At 40.1% G+C, this 18328-nt stretch overlaps 1 protein-coding gene across 3 annotated transcripts in view; it reads left to right on the top strand.

Annotated features, from left to right (window-relative positions):
- The window catches only part of ABCC8 (ATP binding cassette subfamily C member 8), a 73091-nt gene extending 55663 nt beyond the window's left edge, over positions 1–17428 (top strand). For all 3 annotated transcript variants that reach the window (XM_059474644.1, XM_059474646.1, XM_059474645.1), the window contains exons 27-39: positions 508–577; positions 1226–1383; positions 2540–2632; positions 6753–6855; positions 8208–8321; positions 8949–9069; positions 9227–9357; positions 9895–9973; positions 10841–10949; positions 12336–12439; positions 13217–13350; positions 14625–14687; positions 17149–17428. In XM_059474644.1, the coding sequence (XP_059330627.1) occupies positions 508–577; positions 1226–1383; positions 2540–2632; positions 6753–6855; positions 8208–8321; positions 8949–9069; positions 9227–9357; positions 9895–9973; positions 10841–10949; positions 12336–12439; positions 13217–13350; positions 14625–14687; positions 17149–17286 (1417 nt within the window). In that variant the 3' untranslated portion in view covers positions 17287–17428. The remainder of the gene's footprint in view (positions 1–507; positions 578–1225; positions 1384–2539; positions 2633–6752; positions 6856–8207; positions 8322–8948; positions 9070–9226; positions 9358–9894; positions 9974–10840; positions 10950–12335; positions 12440–13216; positions 13351–14624; positions 14688–17148) is intronic.
- The last annotated feature ends 900 nt before the right edge of the window (positions 17429–18328 follow it).

Here is an 18328-nt window from a genome sequence, read left to right as displayed (position 1 = left end):
AGGTTCCACATGAGTTATGAAACAGCTAATAGTTACAGAACAATAATACAGTATGCATTTTGCATATCCAAATGTCTTTTAATATATTTTTCCAACAGTAGTTCGTCTTGTTACAAATTTCTGTTCCCAGAAATATGCAAGACTTTGCAATTTAACTTCTTTTGAATTTTTCCTGAATTTAAGTGTCTTCAAATAAAGTCTGAAAGGATTTTTTCAAGTGTAATCATGTGATGTCCATGGCTTAGGCAGTAGAGGGAGCTGAGGACATGCTTGCAGTCGTAGGGTTCTAAGTGGTTTGTAGGTTCATGCTTGTGGTTGTAAATTCAAGACATTTCCATTTAATTGGAAAGCCATAGGTTCTGAGCAGAATGAGAAATTTTACTACAGCTGTCAGTTTATTTGCTTGTTTCTGTGATATAGTAACTAACTATCTTAGGTAAGACAAAATAACATGGATCAGTTCTAATGCCAGTATTGTAAACTTTGCCATTCCTTGCACCATTTTAGGTTTTTTGAAACAACTCCTCTGGGAAGTATATTGAACAGATTCTCAGCTGACTGCAATACCATCGACCAGGTACTGTTTAAGTATTTTTGAGCTCTCAAGTTGAAAAAGTGGGGTTTCATTTTTTACAGACTTATCTAGGTGAAGCTTATAGATGAGTTATAATTTTGACTCTATCAGTTTGAATCATTATTTTCTTAGTTCTGAATGAGTCCCTCATCTTACATCCACATTGAAAAAAACATTTATTTTGTTAAGATGTCCTGTATATAAAAGGGAAGCAAAATAATATCAATAGTGATATCCCTAAATTAAAGAGTATCTACTTTTTTTGTAAGTGAGTAAACACATTCATTTGAGGAAATTAAATGAGAAAAAAGCAAATGCTATTGTCCAGAATAGAAATGACTGAAATTCAAATTACTATTACTTACCCCAGACTGCACTGCCAGGATTTATGCACATGCTAAAATCATCTACTGCATCCCATCTGTAATCCTCTGACATGAGGATTGTGCTCCACAATGCAGATGTGAAGCAGCCTCACAGAAATCCTTTCAGATATCCCCAAAACCCATTGGTAAATTCAAGAGCAGACCTGTATGCTTAAAATACACAGGGAATAAAATTTTTGAGGAAGCAGGAGAAAGGAAAAGGAAGCATTGTTTTAAGCTTGGCATGTTATGGACGGCTCTGTGTGCTTTTTTCTTCTCTGCACAGCACATCCCAGCTACCCTGGAGTGCTTGAGCCGCTCCACCTTGCTGTGTGTGTCTGCCCTTGCTGTGATCTCCTACGTCACACCCATGTTCCTCATCGCCCTGGTGCCCCTGGCCATCATGTGCTACTTCATCCAGAAGTACTTCCGAGTCGCCTCCCGGTAAGGGCACCGCCAGCACCATCCCTGCACTGGGGACAGTCCCTGCAGGGCAGGAGGGAATTGCAGAATTGCAGTGCAGGGGAGCTTTATGTGTGCATTTGGTCCTGTCAAAGCTGTGACACTGTCTGCAAGTGGGACAAACCCAGTGCAGTGGAAATGTGTCATTTTACAAGTGCCTTTGTTGGCAGCTCTTCGAGCAGAACTTGTGTGATAAAGCAGACTCTGCATGATCAAAGGCGTTTGGAGTTCACAGGACACAAAAAACCCCAGCTGGATTCTGTCCTCCCCCAAGGGCTGTGTGCTAGGTGCATGCAAGAAAATGTGGACAGGGAAACTGAAATCTGCCTGTGCAGGTCAAAGTGGAAATATGCAGCCTTTCCTTGACTTAACAGAATGCGGCTTCACCATGGTGGTACTGCTAGCCATTAAGGATCCAGTGTGCATTAGCCTCCTCTTCTCTTCTGGGTTCCTTCTAGTTTTTAAAAATATGAAAATTTTAATTTTGTCTGAGACCTTACTCCTCCTAAGATGATAGTTTCCCTATTGTGAAATGTTTGCAGCAATGCAAAAATATGCATATCCCCTTATATATGCACAGATTGAGAGGGAGTCTGCAACCAATTTACTTCCTGCTGGAAGAAACTGAGACCAAATAGATTTCACCCTACATGTGCTATTACTGATATGAGGACTAAATATGATATTGAGAAATGCAACTTAATAATGAGTGCAGACTCTGATTTACTGAGTTTATGAGATACTGTTGGCTCAGTAGTTGTGCTGTTATCAGGGGGTGCACTTTGTCTTCTGCTTAACTTGAGCTCCTCTTTGCAGCATTCCATTAAATTGATATTCAGTACAGAGACAGAATGGGGTTTAAATCAATAAAAAATTGACTACAAGAAAAAGGAATGTAGGAGAAAGGAGGGAAGGCAGTGAAGGGAAAAGACCTATTCAGAACTCCAGCTAGTTAAATGTTAAAAGAAAAATCCTGCTGGGGAATTCATTCCCCTGCAGCACTGCTTTGCAATCTGTCTGAACCTTATGTATGTGACTATTGTGATGATATTCCTTTTCACTCCCTGGGCCTAAGTCAAGAGAGTAACTGCACAACAAACCTGTTTTTTTACTAAATTCTTTTCCTAACCCTCTTCAGGGACCTGCAGCAGCTGGATGACAGCACTCAGCTACCATTACTGTCCCATTTTTCAGAGACCGTTGAAGGTCTTACCACCATCCGAGCCTTCAGGTACAGATTTGTTTTTTTAAGAAACATAGATATTCAAAAGTGAGGTAATGTTATGATGTTATGTCTTAAACTGTTATGTCTAAAACATCCAGAGCCCTTACAACATGGGCAGGTGGGGAAGTCAAACATTGAAGAATTTTAAGCATTTTGTATGCAGAGGAGTCACTGTAAAAAGAATAAGCACATGTGGGTCATCTGCCCTGTGGTTGCTGTCAAGACACTTGCATACAGCCTGAAAAAAAGAACTTGAGGGCAAATGTGATTTAAGAAGCTAAATTAACCTGCAATTACCACAGCTTGTGGTGTGGCAGATGATGGGCTTGGACAGTTTCCATGGCAGAACTAATATGCACCAACTTGGTACAGAATAATCTGTGTCCATGTCCTGGGCAGATGAGCTGTGCATGCTGCTGACTTCAGAGGCTCCAGTAGTACCCTGCATTGTTTTTCAGTTTACTAGTCGAAAATGTGGGTGTTTACACTGATTTTGGAAATACACAAGCTGGAGACAAAGTATTTCCTTGCCTGTTTTGGTTTGTTTTTCCATCCACATAAGCTCCCAGGAGGGCAGCCCAGGAATACCTGATAACGTGCCTGGGTTCTGTGTGTGTGTTAGAAAACTGGCAGTCATGCTGATACCTCAGACGTACCAATAAAAAAGCACTGCTGAGCTTACCAGCTGCTTTCCCTGAACCAGGGCTATTCTTGTCTTTTCCCAGTTGGCTCAAACACGGTCAACTTTTCCACTAGATTCTCATCTAGATGATGTCTACATATTTTGTCAGTTAATTATTACTGTTACCCTTCTATCCTTGAAACAGTAGGTTTTATTTATTCTTCCTAATATATATAATTGGAATTTTCTAATAGAAGTAATGCACAAAGGTAACTTAAATGTTTTAAATATGTTATAAATATTTAAAATATTTATAACATAAATAGATCAAAGAAAGAATAACCAATTTAAGTGTTTGTTCCTTTTAGACTGAAGGTAGCTTACCCAAGAATGGTGGAGCAACTTAATGTTTTCCATTAATTACTGTTCTTGAATATTTAATTCATTAAGTGCCAACAATGTTCTATGGTTTGTAGTTATGTCCATGTTCAATTTGCAGGAAAAACAATTTTTCTTTTAATTCTGCTTTTCTCATTCCTTTATCCTTTTATTTGATCAAGAGTATCTTTGAAGCATTATGGCTGTATATTTTCTGGTGTTGATACAGAAAACAATATTCAATGCCATCTAGCTAATATTTTCCGTCTGTCAGAGAATTCCCTCTTGATTCTTCGTGTCACTCTGGAATTAATTCCTCTGTCAAAGAATTGTGTTTGGTGCCTCCTTTTCCTTAAATCCTGCAGTAAGTGATGTGTCTCTGACCCAGCCAGCCATGTGTGTTCAGTGAGTTCTGTGTTCCATCTGTCTGCCAGCCTCCTGCCTCAGCTGTTAACCCAGTTATTTTTAGGGCTGTGTAGCTTTTCAGCTGCCTAACATATTAGCAGGAGTGGAGTTTAGACTTGCTAGCGTGAGCATCCCTAAAAATAACACTAACTCAGGAATTCATTCTGTTAGGAGGTGCCAGTTGTTCCTGAAGTGTCCTTACCCTTGGTTAGGATTTATTCAGGATGCAAATGGAAAGAAATTTACAAAAAAATCTAGGGGAGTTCAGAAAGACAGTGATTGCTGTGCCTACAAAACCTCCTTCAGCAGATGCCCTGGCCTGATTTATAGTTTATTTTGGTACTTCACATAGCATTTGTGTTAAACAATCAACAAAATGTAAATGTGAATGATTCTGCAAAGACTTGTCTGTATTCTTTAAAACCTGGTAATCTGAAGACACTTTCTGAAGAGAAATTCTGATATTTTTGCATCAGTCCAGCAACTGCGGTAACTTTGCATCCCCGTTCCACGTGCATGTGCATGACTGACTCCTGATGCATACCTCACATTCTCTGAGGCTATCTGCCTCACATTCTCTATCTGCCTCTCACAATTCCTCCTGGGATGAGATAGGGGAGTTAAATGTGGCTATATTGGTTGCAGCAGCAGCGTAGCCACGTCTGTGCAGTGAGGGCTGGGGCAGTGAGCCCTGAGGAGAGGAAGGGCTCCCTAGCCCTGCCATGGTGACACTAATGCCTGATTTAGAAATAGCCATTCTGCTCTGCAAACACACCAACGTGCTCACAGCCAGCCTGGGTCCTGGGCTGCACCCAGAGCCCCTGGGCAGCAGGGCAGGGAGGGGATCCTGCCCCTCTGCTCTGCTCAGAGCCCACCTGCAGCTGCATCAGCTCTGGCTCCCAGCACAGCAAGGACAGGGACCTGCTGGGGTGAGCCCAGAGGAGGGCCCCAAGCTGATTAGAGATGAAACACCTCTCCTTTGAGCACAGGCTGAGAGCTGGGTTTGTTCAGCCTGGAAAAGAGAAGGCTTTAGGGTGGCCCTACAGTACCTGAAGAGAACCTGTGAGAAAGATGAGAGAGACTATTTACAAGCGCATGTAATGACAGAACAAGGGGAATGGCTTCAGGCTGAAAGAGAGTAGATTTAGATTAGATGTTAGGAAAAAATCCTTTATTGTGAGAGTGGCAAGGCCCTGGCACAGGTTGCCCAGAGAAGCTGTGGGTACCCCATCCCTGAAAGTGTGCAAGGCCAGGCTGGATGGGACCCTGAGCAAGCTGGGCTGGTGACAAGTGTCTTTGGGGGTTGGAATGAGATGATCTGTAAGGTCCCTTCCAATCCAAGCCATTCCATCATTCCCCACTGCACACAGCAGACATGTCTCTTATGTCTTAGCATGTGGCTAAATTGTGGGCAGCTGAATTATTTCTTTTCCTCAAAATCATAAACTTTTAATGTAAAGTCATTCCTGTGATCAGAAGAAGGATTAAGGTACTCTGCAGTGAACGAGTTTGAAAGCTTCTACAAGCTGTGTGCTTCATACATAGGCATTCTTCTATATCTATTAGGAGAGCTGAGTTTATAAATAATCAGTGCTTGTCACAGCCATAATAGCTCAAGTATATGGTAAAGTTTCAAAGGGGGGAATCAAGTGTATTAAACTTTATCATGTAATAAAAGGGGGGGAAATGCAAGATTTTGGTGCTGAAACTAAATCTTCAGGCCTTTGAGCTTTATATCACTACCCTGGAAAAGACTTTTGTGCCAGGCTTGTGCATTATTAGTGTAATTGTTGATACACTTGATTTTTGATGTCATTTTAATTTACTTTTAATTTATATTAAAAACTATGCAATTAAATATGCCCAGCTCAAAAGGGGGACTGGCTGACTTGAACACTTGCCAAGACCCCAGCAGGGAATCACCTCTCACACCTGCTGAATTCATGGCAGATTTCATTGGCACAGCTATTCAGATGAGTGGGTGCAAATTCACTATAACAAACTGTAAACAGGCTTATTTGTGATTAATCCAGTTTTGTGTACTGTATTCCTAAAGGGAAACAGTTCTTTCCAAGCTAATACTTATTGTTCTTGGACTTCCATTTTCCAAAGTGCCCCATTTGATTAATGATAAGGACAAATACATGTGTTTAATATGGGTGCTACTATAATGGGAAGTTCTTTGAGTTTATACTTTTTTAACTGTTACCATTTCTAGGCACTGGTAATAAAAATCTTAAAACATGAGTTTATATGATTGAGGAAAGCCAAATCCTGCAGCATTAATGCTTCTTTTCACGAGTACAAACATGCATTATTTTTCTCATACATATTTTAAGTATTTTAGTTTTAGATTTCTCTCTCCTCTCTCTCTCAATTATGTCATAAAATACATTTATAAAATGCCCAGTGGAAGTCCTAGAGAACTTCAATACAATAATCAATTGTATTGCTATCAATGCAATAATATCCACAAATTACTTCTCAAGATACTGCACAAATACATTTGGCCTGTGTCAAATACAAAACTACAAATGAAGTCACTCTGAGCTACTGATAGGCTGATTAATACCCTGTGCCAACCTGTCCATAAGCACATACCTCAGAAATTAAATTTTACTTTCTATTTTTCTGATACCCCAAGGCCTGACTCATTTTTTTTCTCTTTTCCTCTTGCTTTCCTGCTTTCTTCCTTTCTTTTATTTTGTTTCCTTTTTTTAGGTATGAAGCCAAATTCCGACAAAAACTTCTTGAATACACAGATTCCAACAACATTGCCTCCCTTTTCCTCACAGCAGCCAATCGCTGGCTGGAAGTTCGCATGGCAAGTACAATATTATTATTGTTGTTGTTATTGTTATTACATTGCTATTATTATTATTATTTTGTATACACAAGAAATTTTTGACTTTGTTCCAAGTAATCTGATGAGGCATCCAACAGTTTCTATACCTTTGCCCTCTATGTCTCTCTGGCTGTAATGTTCATATGCCCAACCCATCCTGGACACTGAATGGGGTATGAGTTTTTCCTACAACCTGCAGCTGTTTTTCCAAGACAGGAATAGTTTTCATGGGTCACATTGGCTCCTCTGTTTGTGATGAGTGATCAGAGCTAGTTGAGCAGTGCCACCAGCCAGCATGTCACTGTGGAGCCATGTCAGTCAGTGTCAGCAGCCTCTGCCTTGTGGCTTCCTAGGAACATTTCAATATCTTGGAAGCTCTTCTAATGAGCAGAAGGATGTAGATAAGTCTGAGTCTGTTTTGGGGTCATCTGAAGAACACCAAAGATATTCAGTGGCTTGTTTTCTGCTCAGTGAAGTAGCCTGGCATGAGAAATTGTTTATTAAAAATAATTCTCTCAGAAGCAAGTCAAGGAATTTTATGTTGTGGAATGTTCTATCACAATTTTAAATGCAGGTGTACTAATGCTGTTCTGGTAACATGGGCTTCTTTTAAATGTGCTAAATGTATGTTAATTCACTTTTCATGTCACGCTCTATGGATTCATTTTGGACTCCTCCTTAACTGGCACCTTTTTCTAATTTAGTTCAGATATTGGGTATGACTTGAATACAATATGATTACCCAATTATATATTCAGGGCTAGACCCCCTGAAGTCCCTAATTCTGATCAATGCCTACATCACTAAACAGTTCAAACACAGACAAATGATAGTTATTATCCCACAGAGTTTGTTTTCTAGTCTGTTACAAAATTTTACTCAAAGAATTGTCTGTGGGAAGTGAAATCACCAATGATTTAAATTAAAGCAGAAAGAGGCCCTTAAGGTAATAGGTGTGTGCTGTGCAAGAGAGGCTTGTTTGAACAGTTATGGATGGTAGGAAACAAGCAGCAACAGCAGAGCCTCCCAGCAGATCATCATCAGCCACAGAGATGGGATGCATGAGCACTTCCCTCCTATCGCAGGTAACTTCAGCTGCATGATTTCAGCCACCTCCATTACATGCTTAAGGTATCTGGGTTGATTTCCCCAGCACAGCCCTGCTGATAGCAGTAAAATGGGTTCCTGGTTAGGTCTGGATGGAGTTCCATGGGGTTTTCTGCCTGTGTTTGGAAATGGTGAAATGGCTTTGTTATTTGGTGTGCAAAGTTATGAGAACGTTTTAATCCTTTGTAGACTTATAATGATGGAGCTTATTCATATTCCTTCAGGAGTACATTGGAGCATGTGTGGTGCTCATAGCAGCTGTCACTTCTATTACCAGTTGCCTGTATAATAAAATCACTTCAGGACTTGTAGGCTTGGGACTAACCTATGCTCTTATGGTAAGAATCTCAGGATCCTTTCTGTCTCTCCCAAACATTTTTTTGTAATTCCTCAGGGCACAAAGATGAACAGGAAGATTGAAGGTGTCTGTACATCTCTAGTGGGTACTGTAACATCATGGAAACCATGTGTTTACTTCAGTTCACATGTGATGGTTGACATATTTGAGTGTATGCTTTCTTCAGTTTTGAGATCAAATCTCATTGAGGTGTTAGTTCAAATATGTCAATGAAACATGGACAAGTTGCATCATAATTTTTTATACTGTGTTGCATTGTGAATAATACATTTTCAGTGCATCAGCTGTAATTATGCCCTGGTATCTCATTCTAGATTGTCCAAACTTGAGTTACCAAAATTATGTCTTTTCACCTGTCTTTATTGTTCCCCCACCCACTTTTCTGTTGGTGTAGATCAGATCTCCACAGTACCAAAGTCTCTGTGCACTGCAGTTAGGAAATGTAACCTTTAGTCATTGTTGCCTCCCTGTTGGTGTTCTACCATCCAGTGCATTCACAACTTCCACTTACTGAGGCATTCTTGTGTAGGAATATAAACTGCATGCTGGTCAAATGGTGCAAACTACTAAAGATCTGGGATTCAGTTGTGTATTTGCTTTACATCAGGTGTCAAATTATTTGAATTGGATGGTTCGTAACCTGGCTGACATGGAGATCCAGCTGGGGGCAGTGAAAAGGATCAATGGCCTTCTCAAAACAGAAGCTGAAAATTACGAAGGGCTCCTTTGTAAGTGCAGTTTTGTGCAGCATGCAGAAAGCTTGCTGAAATTTTATTGACTTTGCAGTGTATTGCCATGAAAAATGTAGTAAATCACCTAATGAACCAAGTAATTTATTATCAGAGGGTTGATGTTGGGTTTTTCCTCCCTGTGCCCGTGGTACAGCTTCATCACAGATTCCCCAGAACTGGCCAGACAGAGGGGAGATCCAGATCCAGAACCTCAGTGTCCGATATGACAGCAACCTGAAGCCAGTGCTAAAACACGTCAATGCCCACATCTCACCAGGACAAAAGGTAAAGAGCTGCAGTAGTTCTCAGAAGCACATCACATAAATCAGAGTTAAAACATACCACAGAATGCTTTGGTGACTGAATTACAGATGATTTTTTTCTCTGAAAGCATGTAGTGCACTGTTAAGGAGTCTGGGGGATTCTTAGCTTGTTGCATTGAGGCAAACACCCTCCCTCTCAGTATCCCAGTGCCCTCCCGTCAGCACACAGTGCCAGATGAAGTGACAGTGAGCCTTTACAGTGCTACACCTACTTTTCATCCTTCTCACGTGACTCTGTCTTTGTACCCATCATTGCCATTCTCCTATTGTACCTGTTACAGGACTGGCCTTGATTTATCCTTAAATGCTCAGAACCCTAAAAGACAAAAAGTGAACACAGCGATTCTGTAATGAGTTGTTCAGTTTGATCTGTCAGGAGGAGAAGAGGGTCATGTGAATCAGAACAGCTCCTCTACCCTTTCATCTGCAGTGTCAAGTACAGATGTTATCTATTTCCTGTATTTCCATTGCCTGATCTTCATCTGCTTTTGTGTCACAGATTGGGATCTGCGGCCGAACAGGCAGTGGAAAATCCTCCTTCTCTCTTGCATTTTTCAGAATGGTTGACACCTTTGAGGGTAAGATAACAATTCTGTGTGTCACTCAAGCTTAGCTCCTGAAGGTTCTTTGGTAGTCTTTTCCTTAACAGCAGTAGCTCTGAAGTGTGATTTTCAAATCTGCAGGACACACTTTCTGGCCCTGTTCAAAGCTGATATCATCTGTCACCTAACAGCTGTGCCATTTGTAAGCCAGATCAATAAAAATTCTGCTTGATAGAAGCAAAAGTCCAAGAGTGACAGATGACAGCCTTTCGTGCAGTTAAATCACAACAGTAGGACCAAGGCATAAAAGGGCAAGGTGTTCAAGTGTAATCTGTGCTCAAGGCACAGAAGGGATCCACCAGGCCCAAACAACTCAGCACTTGGGGATTGCAGCTTGGCCTGCTGCCCTGGAATTTCCTGCCATATTTCCTGCTTTTTGGGCCATGTCCACATGCCTCACAGGGTGCATCTCAAAAAGATGTCAGCCTGTTTCCCAGCCACATCACCCACAGAGCCCCTATGCAGAGACACAGTTGTACTCAGAGATAAGATTTCATAGTGCTCAAGAGTAATTTGGTTTTCTGAAAGGCTTGTTGCCCCTGGTAATTAATCCTTGATTGAAGTAATGTCTGACCCTGCTGTTTGATAGCTGTCTACTGATCAAGCAGTTAAGCAGTGTATCTAATCATTCAGAAGATACTTCAGGCCCCCTCTGTGTGCTTTCCAGCTGAGCTTAGGCTCAAGAAGGCTGTGCTGCCTTTTTAGCCAAAGCATGTTTCTTTGGTGGAGAAGGGGCTATGTGATACAGTTCCTGCTGTACTGCCTTTCAGCCTGGAAGTGAGCCATGTCTTTGCCAGCAGCTGTGAGGCACAATGAACACACTGTGCCCTTTCTTTTGAATAGGGAGGATTATCATTGATGGTATAGATATTGCCAAGCTGCCCTTACAGACACTGAGATCCAGGCTGTCAATCATCCTCCAGGATCCTATTTTATTCAGTGGAACAATCCGGTGAGTATTAAGCACCAGCAATAAATAAAAAACATGAAATCGCTTATATTTCATACAGTATTAATTATATGTTATATTTCTGTCTGTGCTTTTAATTCACCCCTGCCAGACTAACCTTTCCTGTGCCTGAGCCTGGACAGGACACTGTTGGCAGAAGACATCCCATGCCTGGGAAGCAGGGAAAGCCAATATTTTTTCCTCCAGTATCCAGTAATCAGTTTAGCTCACTGATCAAATACCCATAACCACCCAACATTTCTTGAAACCTTCTCTCTCCTACATCTGTTTTAATCTGTCTGCCTTAATACATGAGATGTAAAAAAATGCAGACTAAAAAATTGCTGTAGACAGAGAGAAGGCAAAGGAAGAACATGAGAATTACTGGGAGCCTGGCCTGGGTTGTTTTTTTTTTTTGCGTTCTCCTCCTACTTCTCTGAGAAGATGATGTAGCAGAAGCAATGGCCAAAAATTCCAGTTTCCAACAAATGCCCTTTCCTGTTTCTGTACCATTTACCTTAGGAATAAACAGTACAATCCTCAGTGCACAGGTACATCTCCTGCAGTTTTAGTTTCTACATAAGTGATTAGAGTTCACTGAAAAGGATACAGGCTTCAGGACATGCCTGAATAGACCATGATTCATTCACATCAGTAGATGATGTGGTTTTATTCCTTTGTTTTATTAATTAATCTATTAAAAAATGCATTTAGGCCAGCATTGATCCTTCACAACTCATACAGCAGGAGTAAAACATAAAAATAGTGTCATGCACCATTGAATCTTTTATTGTCATTCTACATCCTAAGGTAATATGATGTGAGATTCACATTTGTTACTGTCACTTCTGGGCCACAGCAAGCTAAAATAATGTTCATCTGTTCATAAATCCAAGGTTTTTTGAATTGCAGTGAAGACTTCAATCTCGTAATGCAGTATGAAGCTTGATTATTCTGTCAACATTACTACAGCAGTGAAGAACAAAGAGACATTGTATTTAAAAGGAGGGAGGGTAAAATCTTGACGTTTATTAAAATTGAATGTTAATGTAGACTGAGTATAGTCACAGCTTTTTCTAGTAAAACATGAGGTTTATTTTGTTTATACAGAATAAAATAAATTCCAAAACCATAAAGATAGCCACAAAATAGCAAACTTTTCCCTTTGTGCTTAACTGGCAGTCAAATTTTCACCTTAATCACATTGGCATAAACATTGATCAAGTCTGGGAAATTCAATGGATTTATAACAATGATAGATCAGAATCAAGCCCAGACCTTCAGTGTATGATTCTGATTATCTGCAGGTTTGTTCCTAAGCACACTAAAAGCAGAAGTCCATTGCAGCAGTTTCTGTGGACTGATGTTCTTGAATTCCCCCTGCTGCAGGTTTAACTTGGACCCAGAGAAGAAGTGCACTGACAGCATGCTCTGGGAAGCACTGGAAATAGCTCAGCTCAAGCATGTGGTGAAGGCACTCCCTGGGGGCCTAGGTAATGAGACTTCTGTTTGAGAATATTGTTTCCAGCATTCACAATGTTCCTGTTTCACACTTATTTATTACAAGGGTAGCTGATGAAGAAAGAGCTTTTGAAGTTTGTGGAAGGTGACAAAAAGTGCCTGCAGGCAAATGTCCTATGTCTGTATAACTCCTTTACCAACTGTACCTTGGGCGCAGAATCCTCTTTTTTTCAAACGAATGGCTAAATTATTTTATTTCAGTATGTCTTTGTTATGAAGCAATGAGCTTTATGGGTCTTGTTAAATAATCTGTCAACAAGTCATCTGTTACCTAGAACACTTCTGTATATTCTAATAGTCATGTCCAAGGAGGAAGATCTCTAAAGCTTCAAGGTGTAAATCATTTGGCCATGCAGAAAAAAAAAAAAAAAAAAAAAAATCAAAAAACCTCCACCAAACACCTAACAAAAAACAAAAAAATGACCAATAAACTTCCTTAAAATGGTAAGTTATACAGCCCTAGGGGAAAGAAATGATGGGTGCTGGTTTGACTGGGGGTGCAGTGTCCTAGACTGTACGTGTTTCAGAGAAACTCACTCTTGAACATCCTCAGCTGCTCTGATGTCTAACAGATACAGAGAGTATAGGGAGACAAAAGTACTGGTGGTGTTGAACACTGGGAATAAGCAGGCAAAAATGTGTCACCAGCAGCTGTAAGCCTAGGAAATACTACTTTACACTGAAAGACTGTTTTCCAAGCATATGCTCTATTCTGATCTGACCTTAGTGGTTTTCTGTATCACTTCCAGATGCAATAGTCACAGAAGGGGGTGAAAACTTCAGCCAGGGCCAAAGGCAGCTGTTCTGCCTGGCAAGGGCTTTTGTGAGGAAGACTAGCATCTTCATCATGGATGAAGCCACAGCATCTATTGACATGGCAACAGTGAGTTTGAAGTGCTTCTGATTTCTTTTACTTGATATGTGAAGTAAAAGGTGGAAAACAAGTCTGTCTATTCTGTAATATGCTTACACCATAATTAGTTGCAGACATACTTAAAAGCCCAGGTAGTTGTGAGTCATTGCTAACAAATCTAAAGAGCTTTCAAACCATTTTACTAGAGATTGAATAGTTATTCCAGAGCTGACTGCATTAGGAAAATGAAGCATGTTATTTTAATTGGCAGTGGGGTTTCTAAAGTAAACAAAGCTGGAGAAGGTCAGCTGGGATGGTCAGTGAAGGGTGAATTGGCAAGTGACAAGTTTTCCCAGCATGGGTGGCAGGAAGTTATAAGGCTTGAAAGTAGAGGCAGGGAAATAAACACAGACACAGAAAAGACATACTGGATTATTGCATTAATTGCCTGGAATTTCTAGGCAGATGCTTAGGCACTCAGTAATAGTGCAGTGACTGGGTTTAAGCCAAATAGAATAGTACATTTTTTCATCTCTTATGTTGTTACAGGGAATATTTCCATTTTCTTTCCACTGTAAGTAAAGAACATAATTGGAGGGGTTTGTTAGAATAGCTACAATTTTTAATTCAGTAAAATGTTAGTGTTTGAGCTTCAGCAAGGGAACCATAGTGCAGTTAAAACACATTTTGAATTTTGAGTTTTCCTCCTTTGCAATACTTCTCTGAAGAGCAGCTAATAACAAATGGAGGTATCTGTGCTCGTGACACTTCCAGGCAGTTTGGAATGGAACAACAGTCTCCTAAATAGCAAAGGATGAGTACTTGTTGAGTGAGAGCTATGTATGTTAAGGCCACCTTAAATATCATCTCCACTGTTAACTATGCCAGGTACAGGACAGTCCCTTGCCTGTCCCTGCCACCCCTTGGTGTTAGATGTCCCCATTGTGCTGGAACATTCCTGGGCTTGCACTGGGGTGAAGGACACACCACAGAGGCGCCAGCATGGGCAGCCTGGCAGCACCCAAAATTCACCTTGGGTCTCCTGAGTGTCAGACTGAGGCCAGGACAGCAGGAGTTTGGGGCCAGGGCACAGGTCTGGTGTCTGCTGAACCCCAGAGGCAATGGCAGGAGACACCAGGCTCTGGCTTACTTCAGACATGGAGCTCATTTTCCACTTCTGCAATGGATGATAAATAACAGCATGGAATAGTCAGTGGTTACTTACTGAACCCTTCTTATTCTTCATCTTGTCTATCATGCAACTTCTGTTGTCTGAAAAGCACCAAATGTTGTTCCTTCCCTAGGAGAACATTCTCCAGAAGGTGGTCATGACTGCGTTTGCTGACCGCACTGTGGTTACAATTGCAGTAAGTACAGTCCCTGCTGCCATCCTAATGCTAACAAGGATCTGAAATGTCACCTCTTGTCAGTGTTAATAAATGTGGTAATTGGGCCAGTCATCTTTTTCTTTTTTTTAAATAGTGTTTAAATGTAAGCTTTCTTTTCCTTTTTTAAATTTCTTACTTAAATTCATAAGAGTGGCTTCTTAGATGTGTTACATGATGCTAAGTCAAATTACCTGTAAAGATACATAATCTCAATATGCTCCCTATCTTCTGTTTCCCATTTTAAGCTAATTTAAAATGCCATATACTTTGCTGCAAAATATAAATTTCATCAAGCTAAAATAATCATTTAACTAAGGACGAGTAAATACACATTTCAGGGAGCTGAAATGAAGTCAGTATGCTCCTTAACATTTGAAAATTCAACATAAGAAACCTGCGCTCAGGAATCTCTGAGCATCATTTATTTTCACCTAGCAAATGTATAACAGAAGACCTGATTTATCTTATGGTATCCATCCAGTGTGTCATTATAAAAAAGCAAAGGAGTCATAACCATGACATTTCCTGATTTCTGTGCATGAAATTCAGATTTGCACTGTGTTCTGCATTTATGTATCTTTTTCAGTTTGTTTGGGGACAGGCTGAAAAAGCTTTATTATTCTTTAGCACTCTTAATATGTTTTAAATTGCACATTTCAAACAACATCTTGGAATAAAGTTACTTTGAATATTCTTGCTTACTTCCAATTGTAAATGAGGTTTACAGCAGGTGGGTTTGTATTCAAAACATTCTGTAGTGGAAACATAACACAGGGGGTTTGTGAGATGGGTGGTGGTTTTGGGGGTGTGGAGGTTTTTTTCTTTGGTTTGGGTTTTCGTTTGTTTTGCGTTTTTTGGTTGGTTGGTTGTGTTGTTGATTTTCAGGTGTGGTGTTGTTTTGTCTTGGTTTTGGTGGGGTTTTTTTCCCAGAAAAAGCCATGTATTCCTAATTTCAGTTTAGGAAAAATAGGAACAGTAGGAGTTACAGTTCTGGCTCTCTGTTATCTTCTGTGTTACTCAGAATTACCACGGTGGCAGCACTGATTGTGTTACACTAAAAGAGATCAGACAAGGGCAGCAAATTCAGCTGGAATGTGATATTTCAGTCCTCTGCCCCTGCTGTGGAAGGGATAAATGTCATAGAAACTGCAGAATATATGGGATTTGTAGATGCCATCAGTGATTCTTTTATGGAAAATCTGGCTAGGAAAGCCTGAGAAGGAAATAGAAGAGTTGTTTTGATACTGAGGATGCCCAAGACTTGATTAGGAACCTTATGGGTGAAGAGCAGCTGTGTAACAGAAACCATAATATTCTGAGATTAAATATCCCTGAGGGTGTGAAGCAGATCCAAAAAAATCTCATGCAGTTACAGTTAACATGAAAAAGTGGAATTCTGTCAGTATGAAGAGGCTTATAAAAAACTAAACCCAAAAATAAATGGTAGGGGGAAAAAAAACCTAAAAGAAGCAGTAAATGAGATGGAATCTGACAGGGATTATGGAAATTACTGAAGCATTTTATTTAAAAAGAAGATGGAAACAATGCATGCTATTTGTTTAGGTAAGGCTTGAGTTAGGATAGAAAAATGTGGTATGGACAAAGAAATAAAAAAGATTATTAGGAACAAGAAAACTGAACTCAGAGTCCATAGTTCACACATACCTTGAATACTGTGTGCAGTTCCAGTCTCCTTTTGCCCAGAATAACACATTACAAGTGAAAAATGCTGAGAAGTACAGGATGATTTTGGAGGTGTTGGACTTGCTCCTGGAAGGGAGCAGCTGAGCAGGCTGGGGTCCTTGTGTGAGGAAGAAGGACAATGTAGGGACATGGGAGAGAGGTCTGCAAAGTCACAGGCAAGGGGTGTCTGGTGAAACTCTGAGCAACACGGCCCAGAGCACGCAGAACAGGGAGTACTTGTTCATGCAGTGGGGAGGAAGTATGGAAAAGCCTTTTCCAAATGATATGGGTGCAAAATGGTTGTGAAAGCTCAGGAGAAGATGTGGCCCAAGTCTTGTAAAATTGACTGGATCAGCTTTCTACATAGACAAACCTCACTAAGCCCAGGAACCACCCCAGACCCAGATAGAATCCAGGAGTGGGAGAATTCCCAGCCTCCCACAGGCACTTCCACACTCAGTTGCCCAGTTCCTGCTCTGCCTGGCTGCACTTGGGAGCAGGACTCTGGGCTGGGGACATTCTAAAGGGAACTTGTAGGACTCCTCATTCTCAAGTACCTGTGTAGTTTTTAGGTACTTGAGTATCCACCTGGCTCTTGGTCTGTATATTTATCTGCAGTATTTACACAGAAATTAGGATGAAAAGTAGGGTAAGTAGCCTTTATCAAACTTGAACTTGATAGGAAAATTCATCTTATCCTGGAATATATTGAATAGAGAGACCCACTGACCTGGCATTTTGTTTATTTGTTTTTCAGCATCGTGTGCACACAATCCTCAATTCAGATTTGGTTATTGTAATGAAGAGAGGAGTTATTTTGGAATATGACAAGCCTGAGGTTCTGCTAGAACAAGAAGACAGTGTCTTTGCTTCTTTTGTACAAGCAGATAAGTAATAAAAATAAATAAAGCATTTTAGAATACAATTTTATTATTTTCTAAAAAATGTAAAATACCTGTAAATAAATATTATTTCATAATAAATTGAGCTATTCCTTTTTTAATAAAATGAGCCATTTTTTCCATCCAAAGCATTAATGAATTATCTGTGTACTTTAACTTTTGGTATACTACTACTTTTCTTTTTATTTGCTGCCAAAGAATCATGAAATATATTTGCAAAAAACTACATGGGTAAACCACAATAGGATACACATCAAACAAACATAACCAGCATGGAGTTTTTATGTAACTCTCAACCCCCATCATTTATTAACATGTTATTTTTTATGTGTCATAGCCTTACTGTAGATAATGTTCATGACTGACTAAATGCAGAAGGAAAAATTATATACCAAAGGTATCTCTCAAAAGCTTGTATCTCTTTCAATGAAATGACTCTGTAAAGCTTTAATATCTAAATACAAAATCTATAAAACATTTTTTATATTGTGGTTTATTGATAGTGCCTGAGTTGTGCCTTAGACTCTGCTTTAATCCTGTCTAGAAATGAATCACAATCTGATTCCATCTTTCTGCCCACTGAATACTATTACACTGATTCCAAGCAGGATGGAGGCAGACTCCCTCCCAAACCGTGAAGAAGCTGAGGGGAGGCAGGCTATGATAAAGTATCAGTGTTTAATGTACACTGTTTCCAGACCAGTGCTGATGTACCAATTCATCTGGAAATTATCCCTCCAAGTCTGGTAAATAAACAGAATTAAACCTTTCAGTGCAGCTCAGGGCCATGAGAGCTTGACTCATCATCTCCTAGTTTGACATATTTCACCCATTGTCGTGCTCTCTAGATTTACTGTGACCCTTACCAATAAATTCTGGACACTAAAGACAACTTTTAGCCACTAAAATTATCCTAATTCAGCTAGACAGCTACTTATCCCTGCCCTGTGACAGTCATTCTGGGACTTTTTCATTAATAGAGGGTTAGAATGTCAATAATGGAAGGCTACAATTTTCACTGATTTTTGTACAAGT

The sequence above is a fragment of the Ammospiza nelsoni genome, chromosome 6, assembly GCF_027579445.1.
Source record: "Ammospiza nelsoni isolate bAmmNel1 chromosome 6, bAmmNel1.pri, whole genome shotgun sequence".
In the NCBI taxonomy this organism is placed as follows: domain Eukaryota; kingdom Metazoa; phylum Chordata; class Aves; order Passeriformes; family Passerellidae; genus Ammospiza; species Ammospiza nelsoni.
This window is presented reverse-complemented; position numbering and strand designations above follow the sequence as displayed.